General features: G+C 42.1%; 2 protein-coding genes across 5 annotated transcripts in view; one reads left to right on the forward strand and one right to left on the reverse strand.

Moving 5' to 3' along the window:
• Positions 1 to 4,809: 4,809 nt before the first annotated feature.
• On the reverse strand, positions 4,810 to 22,483 carry TMEM123 (transmembrane protein 123). Its single transcript, XM_080376516.1, has 6 exons — positions 22,313 to 22,483; positions 16,649 to 16,708; positions 15,293 to 15,358; positions 10,537 to 10,725; positions 8,937 to 9,090; positions 4,810 to 6,783 (listed from the first exon to the last, which is right to left on the reverse strand). Exons 1-6 carry the CDS (start codon positions 22,383 to 22,385, stop codon positions 6,759 to 6,761), a joined length of 567 nt encoding a protein of 188 aa, XP_080232642.1. The 5' UTR covers positions 22,386 to 22,483; the 3' UTR covers positions 4,810 to 6,758.
• LOC308059341 (uncharacterized protein) overlaps positions 21,336 to 22,557 on the forward strand; it is a gene marked incomplete at its 5' end in the record, with an annotated part of 203,844 nt that continues 202,622 nt past the window's right edge. For 3 of the 4 annotated variants that reach the window (XR_013926203.1, XM_080376517.1, XM_080376518.1), the window contains one exon: positions 21,336 to 21,717. Coding sequence is in view for 2 of the 4 variants with exons in the window: in XM_080376517.1 (XP_080232643.1) it covers positions 21,336 to 21,717 (382 nt within the window). The remainder of the gene's footprint in view (positions 21,718 to 22,557) is intronic. The other variant, XR_013926204.1, reaches the window with a different exon arrangement.

Here is a 22,557-nt window from a genome sequence, read left to right on the forward strand (position 1 = left end):
CAGTGTTAATGTTTGGCGAGGATCAAGTGACTTCTGTTAGTTGTGAACCAGCTGATCATGTTTCACACTTTGTACTGTGTCCGCTTCCTGCTTTGAAAGCATTTTCCAGAGCTTTGACTGGGTTGAACAGCAATAAACAGCCTCCGCCCCTGCCCCCAGCTTGCTGTGAGCTCTGCTGATGAAGCAGCTCAAGTTCTCAGACGTCAGCGTTCCAGGTCCATAGTTTGTCTTGAGCTTGCAGAGTATGTTTGCGTGGCTTAGGGGTTGTAGAGGGTGGGTAAGCTGGAGTTTGTTGGAGTCGGTGGTCAGACTTGCTGTAGGTGAAGACAGAAGGCAATATAACCAGATTCTATAAAAGAGCCATTTCTTTACTTGAACGAAGCTTATCGTATCTGCAAAGGATCTAGCCCGGAACAGTTGCAGTTTCCAATAATGGTTTGAGATACTGCAAGATACAGTGGCTTCCCAGGCAGCGGCTGTATGTTTTGTGAAGCAAGTGCCGTGATGCTTTATTGTAATTATTGAGCGGTTTCCTGCATGGTGGTTTTGGTGTGTGTGCTTTGTTTAACTGAATTGTGTCTTTCTCTTCTGTTTGCTTTTGAGCATTGACCAGGAAGCCTAGCATTCTTCAAATTGAAGACTGCGTGCAGTCCTAGTAACTGTAAGTGATCAGCTCGGTACCTGGCATTGTAACAGAGTACTGCTCTTACATGCTGAAATAAATGGCCACGTGTAAAATACCTAGGAAGTCCATTAGCATGATGTAAAAGAAAAATCTTTATGTTGCTGCTTTTTGTGACTGATGAGTTAGTGGTTGTTCAGTAACTCACAGTGCCACGCTCTCAGAACTTGGTTCTTTGACGTATTCCTCACAAGACATCAGAAGAAGAGAAGCACACGGAACTGTGAACAGTGTATTCATCTGCCTTTAATTCTGTGTTGCGAGGCTGAGGTATGCACTATCATGCTTAGTGTTGCAGATGATGAACTTGCAAATTCAGTTTTGCTGTTAGTTATTTCTAAAGTCACCCACCCCAGGTATGTGAATTCAGGCAGATGTATTCTGGATGTGGAAGGGTATTATCTGTTCTGTTGAGCTACTTAACATACAATTGTTGTCACTCTTGCTCTGGAGGTTATTAGTGCAGGGAGTAAACTTTCTGAGACTATACTAAATCACTAGTCCTTTGTTCCTGTTTTTCATTGAGTGTGTGATCACAACAGTTACTGGTGCTCCAGCTCAGCTTCCTCACCGATGGGTGCTGGCATGGGACCCTTCAAGCCTAAGAGTCTGGAATATAGCATGCATCCTGCGCAAGGAAGAGCAGAACTCCAAACAACAGATCCTGCTGTGCTATTTTCAAAAAAGAAACAGGTGAGGGTTTGTTTTTGTTTTTTTTTTTTTTCTTTTTGAAGAGTTCAAAATATGCTGCTTGTACAGTAAGTGATGTCCTAGCAGTAGCCTTCACATTTAGTTGTGGCCTGGTGAAATTTTTTAGGGAACAGCTGGAGAGCTTGCCAAGGTTCCTAAGCTCATGTGTTAGGGGGTGTAGACTTGGTCAAAACAAAGATTTTGTTCTGTTGGATCTGTATAGCTTGACTTAGTGATGCTCTATTCTTTTGGCAGATAGAGAAGTGAAATACTTGATTTATAGAGTATAGGATATTAGTTAGGGTTGTGATTTGCCCAGTGGAAAATAGCTTCAATTCTAAGGGAAGAATAAAGTCTGTAGAAAAGACTGTTACGTGTGCAACTATCAAAAGAAGAAAGCACACCATTTGTACAGACACTCATTGCTTTTCTTCACAAACCCTGTCAAGAAAACCGAGTTACAATCATTTTTTTTCTAACACTTTAGAAGCATCCATCACCCCAGTACTGGCCAGGTGCAACACCTTGGTTTGTAAACTGCTTTACACTTGATGTGGAGGTCAGAACAAACAATAGACAAACTCAAAATTTGGAGTATCAGAGTGAGAATATCTTTCCTCTTGGTATGCCAAAAGAACACTGAAAAGCCTCCAGAACTTAGTGTCCCTTTCATTCTTTCAGGAGTTCTTGAGTTGGATGTTTTGAAGTGTAGGCATGACCTGACACTGAAGGATAAAATGGATCAATGATTAAAAGTAGTGTGTTTATAGCAAAGCAAATAATATATGGTAATGCGAGCTAAAGGTTAGACACTGCAGGATCATAGAACAGTTTCAGTTGGAAAAAGACCTTTAAGACCATTGAGTCCAACTGTTAACCCAGGACTGCCAAGGCCACCGCTAAACCCTGTCCTTAAGCACCACAACTAGGCATTTTTTTAAAACACACCAGGCAGCTTTCCAGCCACTCTTCCCAAGCCCCTAGTGCTGCGTGGGGCTGTTATGTCCCAAGTGCAGGGCCCGGCACTGAGCCTTGTTGAACCTCATATACCTGGCCTTGGCCCATCGGTCCAGCCACCCTTCTGCAGAGCCTTCCTACACTCAGGCAGATCAACACTCCCCCCCAACTTGGTGTTGCCTGCTAACTTTCTGAGGGTGTGCTCGATCCCCTCATCCAGGTGATCGATAAAGATCTTAAAACAGATCTGGCCCCAATCCTGAGCCCTGGGGAACACCACTTGTGACCAGCTGCCAGCGGGACGTTACTCCCCTTACTACCACTCTTTGGGCTCAGCCGTCCAGCCAGCTGTTTACCCAGTCTAGTGCATACCTGGAATTTGCAGTCCTTGCACCTATGTTGTTTGTGAGAACTACCAAATGCAGATTCCTAAATTTATTTAACTTTCCTGTTTTTTAGGAATGTAATCACACACCGATCGTGACTCCTTCAGCGTTGTGTAGAGAATGTGTTTACATTCTGCACAGGTCCATTCTCATCCTCTCACCTTCCATATCACAGCTAAATTCTTAACCTCTTATCTGGGCAATTTTCAGTCTCTGATGCCATTCCACTTTGCTTTTGGCAATATTGTAATTTTTTTGCTTATATCTTTTTCAATAAAGCATGTGAAGAATGCTCTGTATGTCTTCAGGGTAAAAATAGAGTGGCATGAGTATGTAAGACCTTTTAAGAGTCACTGAACAAAAAGGTATGGAAGTAGATTTACAAAGGGATGATGTTTATGTCACTGAATATTATCACAGTAACATAATCTTGCTGTAATATTTTTTTAAAATAAGAAACTAAATACCGTACTGCAGGATTTCTGGACTTTGAAGCCTTTGATGCAGGGCCCCATCAGAACCATTAAGCTGGAAGGGCCATGATTTGGTACTAGAACACAGGCTAAAGGAGAGCTACATAAAAAGGAGAGACCGGTGGGAAGAAGGCAGAACAGTGCAGTTTTGAGATGTGCTTGTGTGGTTGATCTTGATGTGTTTGAAAGGCAAAAGTAACATTCGTGATACGTGGCCTAAGGTGGCTGTGTTCTGTAGCCATGGGATGATTTCCTAAGCCTGTAATATTAAAAATTCATTTCACTTAATACAAAGCACAAAAACATGACTTCTAAGGATTAAAAATTAGTAAGGGGTTGTGTGAAAGTTGTAACAATCACCTGAATGCTGGGCAGGGCCTTAAAACTTGATACTGTAAATGCAGTTCTGTGATGTGTCACCAGAGGGGTTCCTAATCCAAGACAGACCTCTGAACCGCCTGCTCGGCCATCCGTACTAGTAAGGAAACAGAAACGCAGCCCTGTTGAGAGGATGAACCATGAACAGTTGAATACAATATTAATAAACTCCCTCAAGGAACAGCTGAAAGACTGTAGCATAAGTATACCTAGAGAAGGGGAGGAGCTATTTATGCTAAAAAATTGTAGCATAAAATGAATATAAACAGATCATAAACTAATGATTGAATTTAGGATAACTGATCACCAGAGAAGTGAGTGGAAAGAGACTTCCATGAAGGAACATTTAGGAAACATTTCTTTACCAAGAGGGTGGTTGATCACTGGGACAGAGTTCCTAGAGAGGTGGTCAATGCCCTAAGCCTGTCAGCGTTCAAGAGGCATTTGGTCAATGCCCTTGAGAACATGCTTTAACTTGGTCCACCCTGAACTGGTCAGGCAGTTGCTCTAGGCCCCTTGCAACTACTCTATATTTTGTTTCCCCGCTGCCTGGGATAGCACTAGACATCAGTCTACGAGATAAAAGACCTTTTCCCGTCTTTTGCTCCTACTTAAGCTTTATACCTCATACTGGTCTACAACGTGGTAGACTCTTGTGCCAAGCCCTTTCAGTTACTTTTTCCTTACAAAATCTTAAGGGCCAATGTTTAGTTAACATAACTGAAACAGTAATTTAGCATTAAAAAATCCTGATTATTTAATACAATCAACCACTCTATGCGTGTAGAGCATAGCAAAATTCAGGTCCACTGCTTGTTCCAATGCTGTAGAGTGACCTCCAGGACTGAGGCTGAAATACATAGTGGTGGTATGACACACTGAAAAGCAGTCCTGTTCATCTCACTTTATACATGTGTAATTTAAAGCTAGGCTTTTGTTTACTATTGGAAAGCAAATGTAACGTTAAAGGTAAGATTTATCAATTGGACTTCCTTGAAAGGAGGAGTCAGGTTTTCTGTTTGCATTGACACCTCTGAAATCTTAAGCACATAATTTTGCTTTATGGTAATAATTAGATTACAAAACACATTACAAATGATTGATCTGGGCAAAAATGTACTAAGACTGGTAATCAAGCATTTAAAAATGTGTTGAACACTTCTTATTCAATACATACAACTGTGGAACATGTTGAGGGGAATTTTGAAACAGTCTAATAAAATAAAAATCCAACTGAAATTGGTAAAGTAACTCCAAATATTTATTTATTCATCTATACAACAGAGATCAGACAATCCTAAGAACTGTGGAAACGAAGACAATTAAGTACAACTCAAAGTAAGGAATTGCAGTACTGTGGAAGAATTGTTTTCAAATTCTTCAAGTCAAAAACAGTTTTCCAAACACCACAATTAAGAAAACCAACAAAAGCTACTTCAAATCACTCTTCCCCCTGTACCTCAATCTCAGTATAAACCAGCACAACCCTGCTACCCTCATCTCAGGTGCGTGGCTGGTGCTATTGAGACTGCTCACTAGCCATGGTTTGCTGGAGTCAGCTGTGCTTCAGAAACAAGAGTTTTACTTCTCCATGTGAAAAAGGAAAGAACCCAAACATCCATACGGCCACTTCAGCACTGCATGTCAGAACGAACTATTGCTCAACAAAAAAAATTAACCTCTGTCAGAGCTATAGTTTTATTTCCCTGATGTGCTGTACCCCAGCCTCCTGACACACCTATAATGCACTTCCCATCGGGACCTTCCTCAGCTGTCACCACCTCCCACTATGCCCTGCATGATGGACTAGTGCCAGCAGTAACCAGGATGGTCGAGTCCCACTACACCAACCCTCCTCACCACAGAGAGGTCTACAAGTAGAGCCTGAGCAGGACCGAACAATTACTCAGTGACGTAAGGAGGTACAGACCTGTGTTTCTTGATCCTTGCTCTAGCCTTCCTTACACCAGTGTGAATCAGGAGCCCGTCTACTGAAGACAGCAGGTTTACCTCAGGGTAAATGCAGAAGTGAGATGGAAGGAGCATCAGCTACCTTGCACAGGACTCCCAGTGTGCTTGGGCCTGAATCTAGAGGCCTTCTGAGAGATGCCCTGTTGCCTTCAGTGGGCTTCTGACCAGACCTCTGTACATGTGTGCAGCAGTACCAAGTTCTGAAAACAGTTGTAAAATCCAGATTATATTGTTCTAAAATGCTATCTTACAGATTTTCCACTTCTCTGTAACTTTCAATGCTTGTCAAATGCTGCTAAAACACTGCATACAGCTTCATAATAAACCCTAGAGCCAAATGATTGCTGCATTCAACTTAAAAGCCAATTTTTAGAAGCAATTTTTGTATTTCATCATATTTACGATGATGCAATTACTTTTTTTACTTTTTTTATCTTCAATTGCACATCCTTCATTAGGACATACTAGAAAAAAAAAGTATGGATTACACAGTCTTTTTTCTTATAAGGACTCATTTAGAGAAAAAGGTTGTGGATGAACATCTCCAGTCTGTCCATACTTCCTGCAGCTAGTCTCATTGTATAGCCTGTTGAGGAAAGTCTCTGCAGGTCACTGGTAAGCTAATGACTCAAGTTTAAGTACTTGTTATCACCTTCTAATACAGTTAGCAAACCACATCCCTTTATAGCCTAGTAAAAATTAACTGAATTGTTCAAAATTTCTAAACTGAAGTTCACATCAAACTTCAAAATAAATACAACTTCATAAAAAATGTTGGGAAAACCCCCCATTTTATTTGCAAAAACCTATGCTTGGTCTCAAAGGTATCCTATTTAACCAACTATATCCACTATGGAACACACAGGATTTATGCAATATGTGAGAAATTATGGAACTTGATTAGAATTGCAATGACGTGATTCACTGTGCTAGTAATTAGCTGTTTAGAGACTTGTATGTATATCTTAAAATGACAATATATGTGTTTCTTCAAATTTGGTTACAAATACTGGTAAAAGAAAATACTGTCTCTACAAAGTGCTGGAGTTTCTCTTCTTATGAAAGCCAATGCCAAAAAATAATCAGGGTGTTCTCAACATTTTGCAGGATCACACCCAGGAGAGGTTACAGACTGTGATTATTTTTACAAAAGGAACTCTTTCAGAAGTTAGAACAGCTGTGATAGGATGGGTTTCCAACACTTCCTTCCCTGAAGTCTCCTTAAATGATGGCATCATGTTCATCACTGTAACAGAAACACAGTAATTAATGTTCTGCAGTACAAACAACAGTCAGCATGAGAAAAAGCCACCCAGCCACTGCCAAGAAGGTTATTTTGTGAACAGAGGCTGTCTTGCTGGGAAGGGCTAAGGAGGGCACATTGATCTGGGTATTACAGTCATCTTTGAGCCAAGCCTGAAGTCAATAGAACAATTTCATTTTGTCATCACTCCAAGCTCCACTAGCCTTATTAACATTTTGGCTTTCACATTTCATTCAAGTATATATTTTTAGATCACCTGTTGCTCAGGCATTTTTATCCTATCTTACCTGCACCCAGTAGTGACAGGTAATCAAAGCCACATGCTCATTGACACATTTCCTTTGTTTTAAAGAGACTGTTGATCTGAATTCTACAATATCCATTCAGACACCACTGTGGGTAAACGTGCAGCAGGGACTGGTTGAATTCTGTCCCCAGCAAGCAGGAGTCAGGACAGGGAGAAAGCACAAGGCCTAAACGCTAGCATCCCAACAAATCTAATGACATCACCTCACTTAAAACAAGCTTCTCAACTGAGATGGGTGATACTGAATAGGAAAAAGAAAAGCAATCTAGTTTTAAGAATTCCCAGGTCCTAAATGAAATGTGGGACAAGGAGGTAAGTCTGGAAGCCTGGAAGAAAACAGAGTACAGCTGAGTATAAACAGCAAGTGAAATGGTACAATTTTGGTTGAACTATTCATTAAGAAACGGGTGAGATACAAGATGAAGTAAAAATCAGATGTCTGACTGGTTCTGTGCTCTCAGAAATGAATGCTACAAAAGAAAGGAAAAGAGTAGCTCCACAGAGAAGAACCATACCCAAGACAAGACTGGACCTACTACCTCCTGTCCCCCAATCTGGTAACATAAAGGAGAGAGACCAGCTGCCTGGAAGAAGTTGGTGGCAAAGAATTCAGTTAAATCAGTGTTTTTCAACTTGTACTGTACAGACTGACAGAAGCCCACAGCCAATTTCTAAAAGGTCTTGAAAAGATGATTAAGAAGAGCAAGATAGGCTTGTATTTGCTGTACAGCACCTGCACTCCACAGGGAAAATACCAGCAGCCTGCAGCTCAGACAAGGTGGAAAGTCACTGGCATACACAGAGTAAACAAGTGACTTTAGGTGGGATCCAGCCTACACATTTCAACATCCACAGCACAGACTTTATCTAAGACTCTCAGCTACCCTCACAGTAAGTGAATACAAAAAACGCACAGATAGGCTGGTTCATCTGACAGATTTACCCAATTTCAGGGTAATAGTAATGATATGAAATGAGTAGTTCACATGCAGATGCCTGTACAGTTAAATTAATGCTACTTCTCATTTCATGGATGTGTGAAAAGTATTTACAGCAGGTTCAGTGCATATGATTTTATGGACAGGTTTCTGGAGTTGAGAAGAGGGTAGTAGAGAAAACTAAGTATTAGAGATTAACTAGTCGGCCTGCCTATGTTGCAAGGTGGGGCAAAAGTCTAAGTTCACGTATTGACAACAATCAAATGCTATGCTTTTAAAAATGTGAATAATGGCCATATTGCTTTCAAATGTTTTCTGTGACAATAAATAAAGGAATCAGTTCAAGAGTGGTGGCTTAAGAATGTGGAATATTAGATGTCTGGCTTTAAAACTGGCTGCTCGAACTAGACTTGAAGGTACATAGAAGGTGATACAAAAGAGATGGTAACAGAGTTCTAAGAAGATGTCATAGAGGTAATAGAAAATAGAGCTACTACAAAAAAAAATAATGGCAAGGGGGAGAAAAACACTAAAGAGTGAATAGAAAAATAAGAGTCTATGAGAAAGTGTTAGGAAGAACCAGAAGTGTTGCAAATTGGAGCAAACATTTCAAGGGAAGGTTATCTATTGATGGAATAGCTAAAGGACAAGTATTCTTTAAAAAAAAAAAAAAAAAATTATATAAGAGATCAGAGAAAAAACCCACACAGAAGAGTGGCATAGTAATAATGAGGAATAGCTGAAGTGGTGAAAGACAAAAATATCACCATTAAATCCCTTAATGACATTAATATCATGTACATTAAACAAATGTATGTATCAGAGTTCATACTCCTTGTTCTGTTTGTCCTTGTTCCCCTCAAGAAAGTGAAAAATTGATGGGAACTTACATGGTTCTGTACTGTATGCCTCTTCTAGAGTGGTAGGTTTTGCATCCGATGTAGAGAATAACTAGGACTCCAAGTGTCAGCACAATGCCACCTACAAAACTGCCCACATCAAATCTGGAGGTTTTGGGTACAACAGCCTCAGATTTTGATGTGGCTGAAAAGAAGACAACAAAAGGCACTTTTTACAGAGCTTGCAAAATTGTGTTTTGAGGGACTTCTCTACATCCTGCCCTCCCCATTAATATATCATCTAAAAACACAATTAGAAAAATTTAACACAGATCAACAGGCAAGACACCAGCCATGCACACTGAAACCTAGAGCTCCATTTTTAAGTGCCAGTTTCTGGTGACAGAGGCAGCTGACCCAACTGCTTGCTGTCTCTGAAAGACTGCCCCTTTTCCTCTCCAGCTCCCTCTTTCCCCTCCCTTTTTGTCCCCTGCTTTCCCTTCCTTCCACACATGCAGTTCCTGCCCTCCTCAGGCCAGTTCTAGTGCTTTCATACCCTCCGTGAGCCAATTTAACTCACTAAGCTGGCCTGAAATTAACCCAAGCAGAAAAGGAAGTTGCTTTTCCGATGAGCATCCTGAGTCAGCCTGCAGAGGGGTCCAACAACACCCAAGTCAAGCAGTATAGGTTATGTGGTGGTGCTAAAATCTGGTGGCAATGAGCTGTCAGATATCTTTACCTTGTCCGATAGAATTGCACCCTCACTCTCCACACGCAAGACCAGCTCTACAGCCCAACACAAATATTGACATAGATAACATGACCTCTGATAAGCCACAGCAGTTTCTGTGTAAAAACTGGTTTTATCTGCTATAAACTCCAAACAAAAGAGCCAGCCTTTGCCAATCTCTGTTTATACTTGCCACAGGGAGCATTACGTGGCCAACTAAAAAAAAAAAAAAAAGCTCTGCTGAACACATCTTCACCTATTCAGTAAGACTTCACTGACATGAGCAACCCCAATCTGTTTGGAAGTGTAAGCACAAAGCGATGCGAACAAGCAGCTAACTGCAAGTACTGAATTCCACACTTACTGTTTTCGTATTAAAGGCTGCTGTCAAACTGTATTTGACAACTTTCACATAAAGTGTGACTCATTCATAGTCATACTCTATTCTCCATTAGGGACAGAATTAATTACATTGCTAACAGAACTCAGTCTTTCTACCAAGCCAGCAGATGTATTTTGAGCCACAGGTCAGCTATGAAAAAGAAAGTATTAGAGATGAGTTCAGGTGAGCTGTAGAAGGGAGAGCTGAACAAATACAGAAGTTGTATTCAAAAGCCAGGCTTTCTCCCTAACATTGCTGATCTCCTCACTGGTGGCTGCTGGTTCTCACCACTCACATTGGTGGTTTTTTTTTCTCCTAAGTATGTCAAGTCTCTCACGTTAAGTGAAGCCTTATTTAAGTAAGTGGAGTGCTCAAAGCAGTGTTATTATAGCCAACTTAGTAATAAACCCCCACTTTATTCCCGTTTTTCAGCATGCAAATACATTCTCTGTTATACCACTGTAAAACTAACAATTCTACAATTGTGGAACACATGTCAATGTACAAGTGTCTATGAGCTTCTTGAAATGTGATCTCACCTGTTACAGAAGTCAAAGAAATTTTGGAAGTGGTCACGGCCACTGTGGTGTTGAGTTGGGATGATGTGACTGATGAAGCTGTGGTGGACCTTGTTGTCTGGCTGGTTTTGGTGGTCTGAGTTGTCAAGGTGACAGGCATAGTGGTGTTAGTGGGCTGGCTGGTCAGATGAGTAGTATTGGTCGACACACCTAGGAAATTTTTATTTGTGATATCACACAGAAAAATACATAAAGATAATCAACTGTATACTCATTGAGTAAGACAGCATTTATCATGCCCAAATAGGATGACAGAGTAACAATGAAAATGCCACTGCCTGGATATCCAGGCTTGCTAACAGACTCTTCGCCTGTGCATTTCCTTTGGAAAGACCCAACTTCTGATGTCTTGGGCTCAAGGTCAAGAATAGTTTAAAGGAAAAGCTGTAAAGCAAACCTGGATAATAGCTGATAACTTTTAGAAAGGTGTTTTTCTTTGGATATCATTATCCAGTTCCACAGAATCATCCCTAACTTACAGTATTTGAAAATGTGATAAAATTCTGCATCAAGAGTAACTTTCCACTTGAAGCACCAACTTTTCAGATAACAAAGCTTTTCTGATAAGAACAGTTTTTGCATGAGAACGCACACCCCCCCCCCATTTCAGTAATGACTTAATCTTTAACTTGTTTTTGAATGAAACACTAGCTTTGCTAAGGCTGCATGTATATTATACTTACCAGAGAGAATTCTGCATGTGGTAAACTTAATGCTCAAGAGGTTTTTCCACACGTGATAAAAGTTCGACCAAAGTAAATCTGCTGGCTTCTATCATTTATTTAGTAGCAAGCTGTCTTGCCAAGGTTAAAACAAAGACTGGAATGCTGTTTCAAGTTTAATTGACACCTAAACTCTTTAACTTTTACTCTGCTTTTACCTGACACTTCCCCTTCCCTCCTCAGAAAGCAGTAGTGAACTGTTCAGAATAAAAATACCATGAAGCAAAATTCAAGAATAATAGAGATTGATATTTATAGAAAAATCCTTAGAACCCTAGTGGAAGGCACCCAGCTAGGATGATCTCAAGAATAATTACTTATTTAATTAAGAAGCAACTAACAAGAAACATGAGCCTGTTATGCAACAAACATTTCTCTAAGCAGACAATATGAGGCAAAAAGCTTTTATATGTGAGGGAATTTTAGGGAGAAAAACCTCCATTTGCAGGTGTATTATTTCTATAACCTCATACAAGCTTATGTTCATGTTAACCACTGCAAAAGCTTTTTATTACGGACATTCAAATGTCTAATTATAGCCATGTTTTTTTGAAATTGTCTAAAACTAGAACTGAAGAATAGGTAGTTTCTTCTCAATTCCACAGTAAACTTGATATTCAATTTCTGCTTTTTTATACAGCATCTAAAACGCTTCTACAGAATAATCTTCCTGGAAGCGTGCTTTAAAATGTGAGTAGCTACACACAGAATAGTGTCTTTGCTAAGACTTAAGTATCACTACTTCAGATGTGAACATCAAAAACTTAAAGAAACCAAACAATGCAACAATTTAAGCATTCAGAAAGGAACTGGCTTACACAACACTTTTCTGAGACATTTAACATTAAAACTACCAAAACAGCCCAATACAGTCCCCATAGTAAATGTTATTTATTTTCCTGTTCTTTGATGTATTGTGCCATAACCGTAGGAAACACTTTGAAATGAGCATTCATTGAGATGGAACAGTTGGAGTACTATATTTATGTGCTTACCTTGTTACAATTAGGAAATTCAGTTCCTCTATGAAGCATGTGTAAAACACATCAGATAAAATTCAGGGCACATTTTAATGGTGACAGGTAAACTCCCCAAAGGCACAATGATCTATAAATATCAAATGTTTCCTCATTGTAGGAAATAAGCAAGGAAACGTCTGTATGGAAACCATCTACAGTTATATCACATGAAACCACACCTGGTGACTGCATTCCTAATATAAAAGATACCGAAAGAAAGACAAATCTGAATGCAAGTTTCAACCAGTTAGTTTTCTGTGGGTATTTGTTGTTGGGGTTTTTTTTAGCCATGATTTCCGAGTGTCAAACTTGCTTGTGTTTCTGAGCAGTATGATGGTTAATTGTTCCATGCATAATGGTATTAGATGAGGTTACACAAAGATGGTACTTATTCCATGGGCATTAAATTACCCTACAGAAAACCTGAAGTCAGCACAAAAAATATCCAAGCAGCTATCATGAGGAATTTCAGCAAATTTGCACATTTTCCCCTCCTCCCTTGTCTACTAGCCATCCTATTTTCTTACTTTATCTTACAGCACTTGGTGATGTAACATAAAGAGTAAAATCTGGTTAAATCTCCTACAGACTTATCTTTCATGATGTATTTCGCATCAGTCAGTTCAAAACATCAGTGGGAGGCTATTTGAGGCAGCTGGAGAATTTGGGGAGCTGACGTAAATCGGGCACCAATCTGTTCTTCTGTATCTTTGAACAATCTCACCCGTACTATTTTACCAACAGATGAAAGAACATTTGCTAGCAACATCTGTCCTTTTATCTTTTATTCCCCCCATTACTTTTCCCCCAAAAGACCAGCTGGGCTTCATTGAACATCACACTAAACAAACCCAGACTGAGTTAATATTTATTTAAAAAGGAATGCATGGCAGTAATATAGTTCAGGTTTATGACAACTTATTTTTGAAGGAGACAAATATTTTACTTTGTATGCTACCTGTGTTTAAACAATAAATAGCTATGCTATATCCATCAATCAAACTATATATGTAGCATAAAGATAAGAATTCTTAGCAGCACGCACTACTCCCTTAGTGTTCATTCTTGTTCAATTAGAATACAAGTCAAACCACAAAAGCACTGTGCTAACATACGAAATAATTATTATTGAATGCTCATCGTAAAATAAATAAACACTCTCCTTTGCATGGAAAATGATTGAATGAAACAGACTTTTGCTCCTGTCGTGGAAAGGTTCCAAAGAAAGAAAGAAAGGAAAAAAAAGCACAGACTTTAAGCAAAACTAAGTACATATATCCAGTAGTCTTTACCCTGAAGAGGTAAAGACAAATAATCAAAATGGATGAACATGGTCTTAAAAATCCGTGGACTGTTAGAAAAGAAAAAAAAAACCAAGAAAAAAAAAAAAAAGAGGAGGACATGACTCAAACCACATAAGCATGGCTGTTAGGTTTGTACTGTGCCTGTGCCTAACAGTACTAACAGTAAAAGGCTCAGGTCTCTTTTCACTGTTATTATGTAGAGATGGTAAAGCTCAAACCTCTGCAAGAACCCCTCAGTCAGGGTTGGAGCAGAGGGTGAAAACACCTGTGGTTAACAATGGCTTTACACATAGGGAAGGCCCTAAGGCAACAAGGGGATTGCAACCATCTCTCCACTTTCCAAGTCAGACATGCTTAAACCGGTACACTGCAGGCAATGGAATGAGGCACTGCACCACTGCCTTGTATCAAAAGGAAGGTCTTTGCAGAGATTGTCTTTTTTCCCTGGTGAGTATTTTATTCTTAAATGAGTAACAAGCAATCTTCTGAGTGTGGTAGCTCAGAGGTTATCTGAAGATTACAGAGATGCAAAGCGAAAGCCATACTGGAAACAACAACATAACTGGGATCTTATGATCAGAATAAAACTCCACAAAGTATCTTAGGGCAGGCCCTGCTTTCACATGGCTCTTAGCACAAAGGGGACGCAGTTCATGCAGGAAACTAGCTTCTCTTCTCTCAGTTATAACCTTTTATCTGTGCATCACAGGCTGAACAACTGCATGACATGAATTACTATCCAGTCTTTACTGATGTGGTGAAATATGCCTGTAACAAGTTCTTCCAAAAGACCTTTTTTTTTTATTTATTTACCTTTTTTCATAATCTCATACCGACATAGCCAACAGCTGGAACACTGCAAATACAAGTGAATGAACTGTTTGTGTCCTAGGTTAAATAGCTGCTTTCAAACTCTACTAGTTGATCTAATACAGCTATTTCTTCTTTCGACAAAGATGTGTTTTGTAAACATATTACTTATGTTGGAGCATCAGAACTGCAACACTGCTGCCTTGGGAAATCACCCTTACCTACAGTTCTTTTGCCAAGTTGTGAAGGAAAGATGGTAGTGCTAGAACAATGCAGAAGTATCTGTGACAGATTGTTCCAGATCTGCTACTTGCGGCTCGCTTGAATTCTGCTGTTTTGTGCTGTGAGCTTTATAAGGACTATTTTCTATGGTATAAGGTGCCATGAGTATTATCTAAAAGGCAATGGAATCTTACTCTTGAAACTCAAGCCTCCAGAACTTCATTATACCCTGAATCTACCTGCTGTGAAATAACATTAAACAGATACTCACTGTTTGCACAATAACCTATTCATCTTTGCTTCAGGAAAATGGAAGAATTTTGCTCAGCGACAAAGAATGAACATTAAAAAGACCAACTTCTTTCAATTCTTCCTTGAAGTTTTATTTTGATTATCACATTTTTCAATGTTATCACAAACATCAGCGCTTCTACTGATGAAGCACAGTACCTAAACTTGAAAAACAGTATAGCTTCATTTCAAGAGCTGTTTTACATGTTGCCTCCCAGCCCTAAAATGATAATGCCTTTCTCAAGCACCCATGGTTTGATGGGTATTTTTTTAGAATTTGGTATGATCTGGGGTAGGTTTGGAGCTAGCTTCTAAGTTCATAGTAACAGACAGATGAACAGATACATACCTACTGCAGATGTTGCTGTAGATTGTGTGAATGATATAACAGTGAGATTGAATGAACTGTTATTGCCTTCAAGGAAAAAACAAAACAAGAGAAGAAATATTACTCATTTTCATTTTAACATACTATAACTAAAGTACCCACAACAATGGTTTCCTTGGGGTATCTGTGTGTGCACTCTACAAGTGGGAATACAGCAGAGTATTCCATCCCAAAGCAGATGGTTTGATCCTTTTGTAAAATGCTTCCAGATCTCAAAGCAGCAAGAACATAGTTACACTGTATGCACAACAGTGCCCAAAAGTTCTCCGTCTGAATTCTTTACTCCTCTTTGCTTTTTCTTTGGTACAATCATAGCCAACCAGCCCCATCATTGAGTACTGCACAAAAAACCCTCACACTGACATACCTGGGATATTAAGCTGCAGGTTTAATTGCTCTTGAGAAACAGTACATGACTGTACAATTACAAACACATTCTTTCTTCCTTATGTAGGCTTTTATACCAGTGTAAGCCATGTACGTGTATGGGGCTAAACCTTTCCTGCACTGGCCCAGTGCTGTAACCAGAACACAGCTTTGGGTTTCCCCCAGGTTCCGAGTGCTTACTTCTGCAATCCTGGGAACACATCTGGATGTGGACTGCATGCTCATACAGGTGAAAAGAAACCACGTACACTGCCTGGAATTTGGGTGTGAGTCAGTGATGGAATTAACACAAGACAGAGTGAGTCAATGAGCAGAGTATTGACTATACGTCCCATGTCGCTGGCCAAGAGCAAATGAGATGAGCGAAGTAGTACAAGACAAAAATGACTCAAGGAATACGCCTTTGCATGGCACATGCTTAAAGGCATAGAGCTTAATGCAGTCAAATGAGATAACACTATGAAATAAATGTGTACTTTAGCAATGAGCTCAAGCATGGTGGAACTAGAATCCATTTTGACATTAAAAATCAAATGAAAAAGTGCCTTGCCTTTTTCTCAAGAGCACTCAATTCTAGCCTAGCAGACTTCTTGAGCTGGTGGATGTCTTTTTAACTGTAAATTGATGTTGGCAGTTATTTCTATTTCTATACATAAAATTCTGCCATTTTATTTCTTCTCCTCTCTGTTGCTCTAGGTTACCTAAGGATATGAGGATTGAGTTGTGTTCTACTGTTCCTCTTAAATGTCTTTAGTTGTTTCGGAATAGATGTGACAATCAAAGTACCATCCTCATGTCCTACAGCTGTTCACAATTACATAAAATGAAATAAAGGGCAAACTATTACAAGACAGTTTGAGGCATACAATAATACACATTGCTTTTCTCAATGCTACTGAGGAACAGCAACAGAAATGCCAAGAGTATTACCTTGCAACTTAGGGTCTGGAACCGTGCTGAAGGGTGCAGTACTGCTGGAGATGTTCATCTCTTCATTTTGAACATAGAAAACAAGAAAGAGTGAGACAGATTTAGGCACTTTATTACTAAGAAATGAAAGAAGAAAAAGCTAGTGCAGCATCTGTCACTTGCTTTGGGCATATAAATGACTAAACTACCACGGACAGGAGTTAGGTATAATGATGATATAAAAGCATGGTACCACAACAGCCTGCTTTTAGCACATCAAAAACTGTATTTGCACTACCCAGCCATCAAATGAACTGGAACTCCTTCCCATCCTCAGTTTTATCTTCCCCATCATCACCATCCCAAGTTCTCTTCTTCCTTGACATGAAAGGAGACTGAAAGAAGCAAGAGGTAGAAAATCAGGCACCTTCCTTCAGTAATAACATGATGTGCATTGCCTACAGCAGAAGAAAAGAATCTCTCATGTAAATCTTTTCCTATAAAGTCTGCAAGGCCTTTGCAGGCAGATGGGCACTTGCTCTGCCCCGACATGGACAGCATGGTAAGATAACAAGCTCCACTAACAAGCAGAATTACTTAGTTTGGGACTAACAGCATGTTAATGCTTCCACTAAGCATTCTGCAGGTGGGGAGTGGGACAGAGGAAGATCACACCTCTGGTGAAATACTATCATACCCTAAAGACTAATTGAGGCCCGATTACTCTGTCCTCAGGCCTGGTCTACACACAAGTGGTAAAATTTAAAGATAAACCACACAAAAAGAAAACTCTGGCATTCACATGCATGTAAGAGGATCAGTTGTGGATTCTGTCTTTGCCAAGCAGTTCAGTTTTGGTAATTTGTAACAATATCCTACTAAAGGCAAATAACATGAACTAAGTATCACAGAAATAGGACATTTTCTTAGTAGTTGCAAAACCTTAGTGAAGGTCTCAGAGTGGTAATGTTTGCAAAAAAAAAAAAAAAAAAAGTCAAACCACTCACTGTATCCCACCCCTGCGATATCAAGATTGATGGCAGCACTGCAAGATATGTTAGACTGTTTCATGAGGGAGCTTAGGGAAAGCAAGCAGACAAAAAAGGAGGATGTGACACAGCTAAATACAGCTTCCCCAGGAAGGACCCAATCCTACAGAAAGTGGTCCACATCAGAGCTCTTCCCCCCACATTTAACAATGATCTGACTGAGGAAGCTAAGCCAACAGAAAACTGACGTTACACCCCCTCCCCAACAGTACACCATGTTTTTTGCTGCATCAACCAGCAGAACTGACTCCCTGTAGGATTAGAAGAAAGAGAAGGGAAGGAACCAGCTGTGGAAGGGAAGGCAGGACTGTATTAGCCCTAGTTCAGATCAGGTTGGACTGCACACCTTGAAAGATGTCAAGGACCTTATCCAGCTTAAAAGATAAAACTTTTTTCTTTTCCCTTCTCAAAAAAACCCCAAATTGACAAGTTGCTTAATTTGGATCACAAACAGTTGCTCCAGAATACCAATACATCTTAATATGGGGCACTGCATAAGCATATGCCACATTGTAACATGTGGCAGCAAACAGGACATGGTAAGAAAAAGAAGATTGACACTATTCCCCTACTTCTCTGTCCTCAGACTGTGGTTTTGGATTTGGAAGTGTGTGTATCTGCAGAGACAGCAGGAAACTTGAACCAAGGAGGCAGGAAGGATTCCTGGGCTAAGGCAAAGGGAAAAGCAGCACATGCTTCTACGCAGCGATGGCTCTGACAACTGGAGACTCTCATTTGAGACCAAAGACTGCACAGGGCAACCGGCCCAAAGCAAAACAGCGAGGGTTTCTGGCCTTCTCCAGGGAGCAGAAGCGCAAGGGTTACCGACCCAGGTGTACCAGTGCAGGCATGAGCGCAGGAAGGAAGCGGGAAGGAGCCGGCAGCCAGCTGCAGGCGGAAGGTGCTGCGCACAAGCAGAGGTAAAGCTCTTTGGGCCACAGGATTAGTTGCAATATTGGGCCCACAAATCTTGAGTAGAGAAACTCTGCTAATGCTTGTTCCCACCGTGATCCAGAGGAAAGGGAGGAGGGGACTGGAGGGGGAAGAAAGGAGCTCTTGTGTTCATTTTTCATGATGAAACAGAACCAAACCAAGGAAATACCAAACTTAAAACCAATGCACCAAAGCACTACACACTGGAAAAGAACAGGGAAAGGGGATCAACGACATTTTTGTCAGACAACTCTTTTTCTTCCTCTCTGTTTAAGGTCAGCTGCAGCTAAAAACACAACTGCTTGTGGCTGGGCAGGGTGTATCTGAAGGCAAGCGTGCTTCCTGTGAAATGCTACGACAGCTTGGTACGTTGAGTGCTTCCAGGGCCTCTCGCCGTTTTGTTGCTCTAGTGCGTGAAAAGTCATGAGCTGGAGACAATTCAGATAAGCAAACTTTCAAAAGGACAAAATCAGGCCACTTCTGCCAGCTTTATAGCTGGAACTCGGCTTCCAGAAGTAGCTTTCAGACACAGGAGCTGAAGATCCGTGCTTGTGCTAAATGCATAGATAGATGCAGGGTAAGCAAAGGGGATTGATCCGATACTTGTTGAAAATGGACAAGACAAGTTTAAAAGGACTTGGTTTTGCCAGATCCTGCAAAAATCAGCACAGTGGATAACACCCATGAACCTTTAACGCTAGGAATCAGTAGTCTCTGGCTCAGGCATGTACCAAATTACTAGTATTTGTATATGAAGGATAAGTGGCACTACTCGTTCAAATCCCTGCATGTGACAAAGGTCAGTTTGCCCGCTCCTGCCTTCACATTTAAGATAACCACATTTCTAAGGGCTCACAGGCTTTACATCTAGTCTGACTAAACCTCAGACTGCAGAAAGATGTTGGTATATAAACTCACATTTTTATAAGCGCAATTTTACACATTCATTTTGGGGACATACCAAAAGTCATACATAAAATTCTGTTTCAGCATCTTCTCAAGTTTGATGCCTAGCAGGTAAGTATGAGAGTTTTACGCTTAAGCCATTCTGCTTCTGTTGGTTTAAAAAAACCAAAAAGTACAGAGGCACTGACACTGCACAGTCCGTCAGAGAGATCTCTGACTTGCACAGCAACAGTTAAGCAATCTGAATGAGTAACAGTTGAGGTGCTGGAAGGGTCAAGGCAGAGATGTTAGAGCAGGTGACATTAATATAACCACACCCTAGATAGTCTCCACCATCGGGATACTCTTCTTCTCAGTTGAAATGGATGAAACTCAAATTCTGGAAATTAAAAAAAAAAAACAACTCCCAATCCCAAATCTACTGTAACATCTGCCTAGCAATTTTGACAAACTATAAATTCAAATTGCTGCTATCTGGACACTTTCTATTTCTTTTCCCCTTTGACTGAACAAGGTCTTTTGGTACCTTTTTTTTTTTTTTTTTGAAGTGGCATTCTCATCTTGAGACAGAGGTCAGCCAGGATTATTTATCTCCGCAACTTTTCGGACAGGTCCTCATGCCTTAACATTGTGAAATTACCTCACAGTCTTGCAAAGGAAAGCTGTAAACACAGCTGGCTTCAGGAAACAACACAGACCCAAGTAATTGATTCTCAGCCCTGGTCAGTTTGAGACTGAAAAGCTACAACACCTTTTGCTGTCCCCCAAGAGTCTAAGAGAAGTGAGGAGACCATACCTGTTTTCAGGCCTGGAGGCTGCTGCTGCTCGGTACATTTTTGTACTGTGAGTAGTTCTGTATACAGGTAGGCTATTGGAAGATGTTGCCAACTATCTTTTCTGAGCAGCACGGGAAGGGCATGGGGGCAGCTCCCTGCCAGGGAGCCTGGATTCTCCTTACTTGCTCAGGTATCAGGAAGTTGGCTGGGCTTTTCGTAACAGTGGGAAGGACTTCTCCCAAACCGTAACATTTTGGTGATGTGTCTTCCACTAACTCCACCGACACATGGAAATAAATAAACTTTCCAGCAGAATAAAAGAACAGCATTATACTGAAATAAGCAGTCTGCCCAAAAAATCTAACTGGAGTGACGACAAATCTACTGCCAATTTCACTTTTTGCAAATCACAGTATTTAACTGGTTACACACTTTCTCCTGCAGCGTTCATTAGTGAGCCACAAACTTTTGCTGAAACCAACACAAACCTCAGCAGTAGTTTCTGGAAGTTTCTGAGTAAGTGGGCAGAAAAAAAACCCCAGAGAGTTCAATAGATACATTAGACTGAGCCTTAAAAGGGCACAAATTCTCTCAGCAAGTTATAAACGGGCTCTAGAAAACAAATTCATGTATAGAGGAAGGTCTACATTTGACTGTCGAAAGTTAGATGAGATCACCCCTGCCCCAGGAGACAGCACTGACTGCACACTCAGTTAAACCAACATACGCACTCAGGAAGCAGCATGGTAAAAGACAGAGCAAGCCGATCTTGTATCAAATGAAATGACAGTCTATAGCTGTAAAATGGAAGCCACAAGATCTTGGCAAAGTGGTAAACAGGTTACTGGTAAAGTTCTACAAAAAAACCCTTGCTTTTTTGGAAAGGGCAATAAGCTGTTTACGTTCCTCATTTTACTTTTTTTGTATCAATTTATATTATAGCTTCACCAGATTAAACAACAGCATATTAACGTTGGACTGGCTGACATCCCTTCGTAGGCTCATTTTGGTACCTAACTTTCAGCTTCTTTAATTAGCAAAGCTATGGGGCACCACGTGGGGCATTTCAGTCTTCCGAAAAGGGAACTCTGGCAGCTCGGAATCTCGTACGTCCCATTTTATCTGAGTGTGCATCAGCGAATCTGGTCTTCTACCACCGGGGCTGAAGCACAGGCAAACGGGAGGCTGCGTATTCTCTCGACTCGGCCATCGAAAAGGGGTATCGCTGCAAGCACCTGGCAGAAGCGCGACACACGCACCGCGGGTCCCAACAGCGGGTCCCAACAGCGGGTCCCAACAGCGGGTCCCAACAGCGGGTCCCAACAGCGGGTCCCAACAGCGGGTCCCAACAGCGGGTCCCAACAGCGGGTCCCCCGCCGCCCCCGCGCTACGAGAAGCCCCGCCTGTGCGCGCAGCATCACGGCGGGTAAGCGAAAGCGTTTCTTTCCACTCCACCCCTGCCTGGGCCGCCGTGGCTTCCCCGGCTCCCTGTGACCGCCCGGCCCGGCCGCCCCCCGCGGGAAGGCGCTGGCTCTCCGCCGAGGGCACCTGCAGGGCCGGGGTATGTCCCCCACCCCGCTCCAGGAGGGGACCCACGGCGGAGCGAGGCCGGCACCCCTCTGTGGGGTGCAAACACCCACGCCACGCACCCCCTTCCTCCTTGTTTTCCCACTGTTTCTTGTTTTACGTGTTACTCGGTTCTGCTTCAAAACGGTCCCGCGTACCGAGCCTGAGCCCCCTACTTCTGTGAGGGCTCCGCTCCCGAGCGCCGGGCCACGTGCACCGATGCGCACCGTGCAGCCGAGCTCTGCCTGGGGACGGTGGGAAGCAAGAACCGGCGACCCACCGAACTTCCTTGCGGCTGCAAACCCGAGCGTAGGGACACCCTGCGGGGCAGCCCCGCTCCCTGCCGCCAGCGACACGGCGAGGCCTGGGTCCACCCAGCGGGGCTGTCGCGGCAGCCACCGGCCGGCCCGGCTGCCGGTGCCCGCCCCGCCCGCCCGCCCGCGGCCGCTACTCACGGGAGCCGGGGGTGAGCAGCAGCAGCAGCGCTGCCGCCCGCAGCGCGCAGCAGGCGCCGGCGAGGAGCCGCATGGCGCTGAGGGAGCCGGAACGCCGCGCTCGCAGCCGCCGCAGCACCGCCAGGCGCGGCCTGCCCGGGAAGGGCGGGGGGGCCGGAGCGGGGCGGCGGCGCGTCCTGCCCGGGGGCCGGTCTCCGCTCGTCCCGCCCGCAGCCCGCGGCGCGGCAGCCGGGCCCCGCCCCCGC

The sequence above is a fragment of the Falco punctatus genome, assembly GCF_963210335.1.
Source record: "Falco punctatus genome assembly, chromosome: 2".
NCBI classification, from domain to species: domain Eukaryota; kingdom Metazoa; phylum Chordata; class Aves; order Falconiformes; family Falconidae; genus Falco; species Falco punctatus.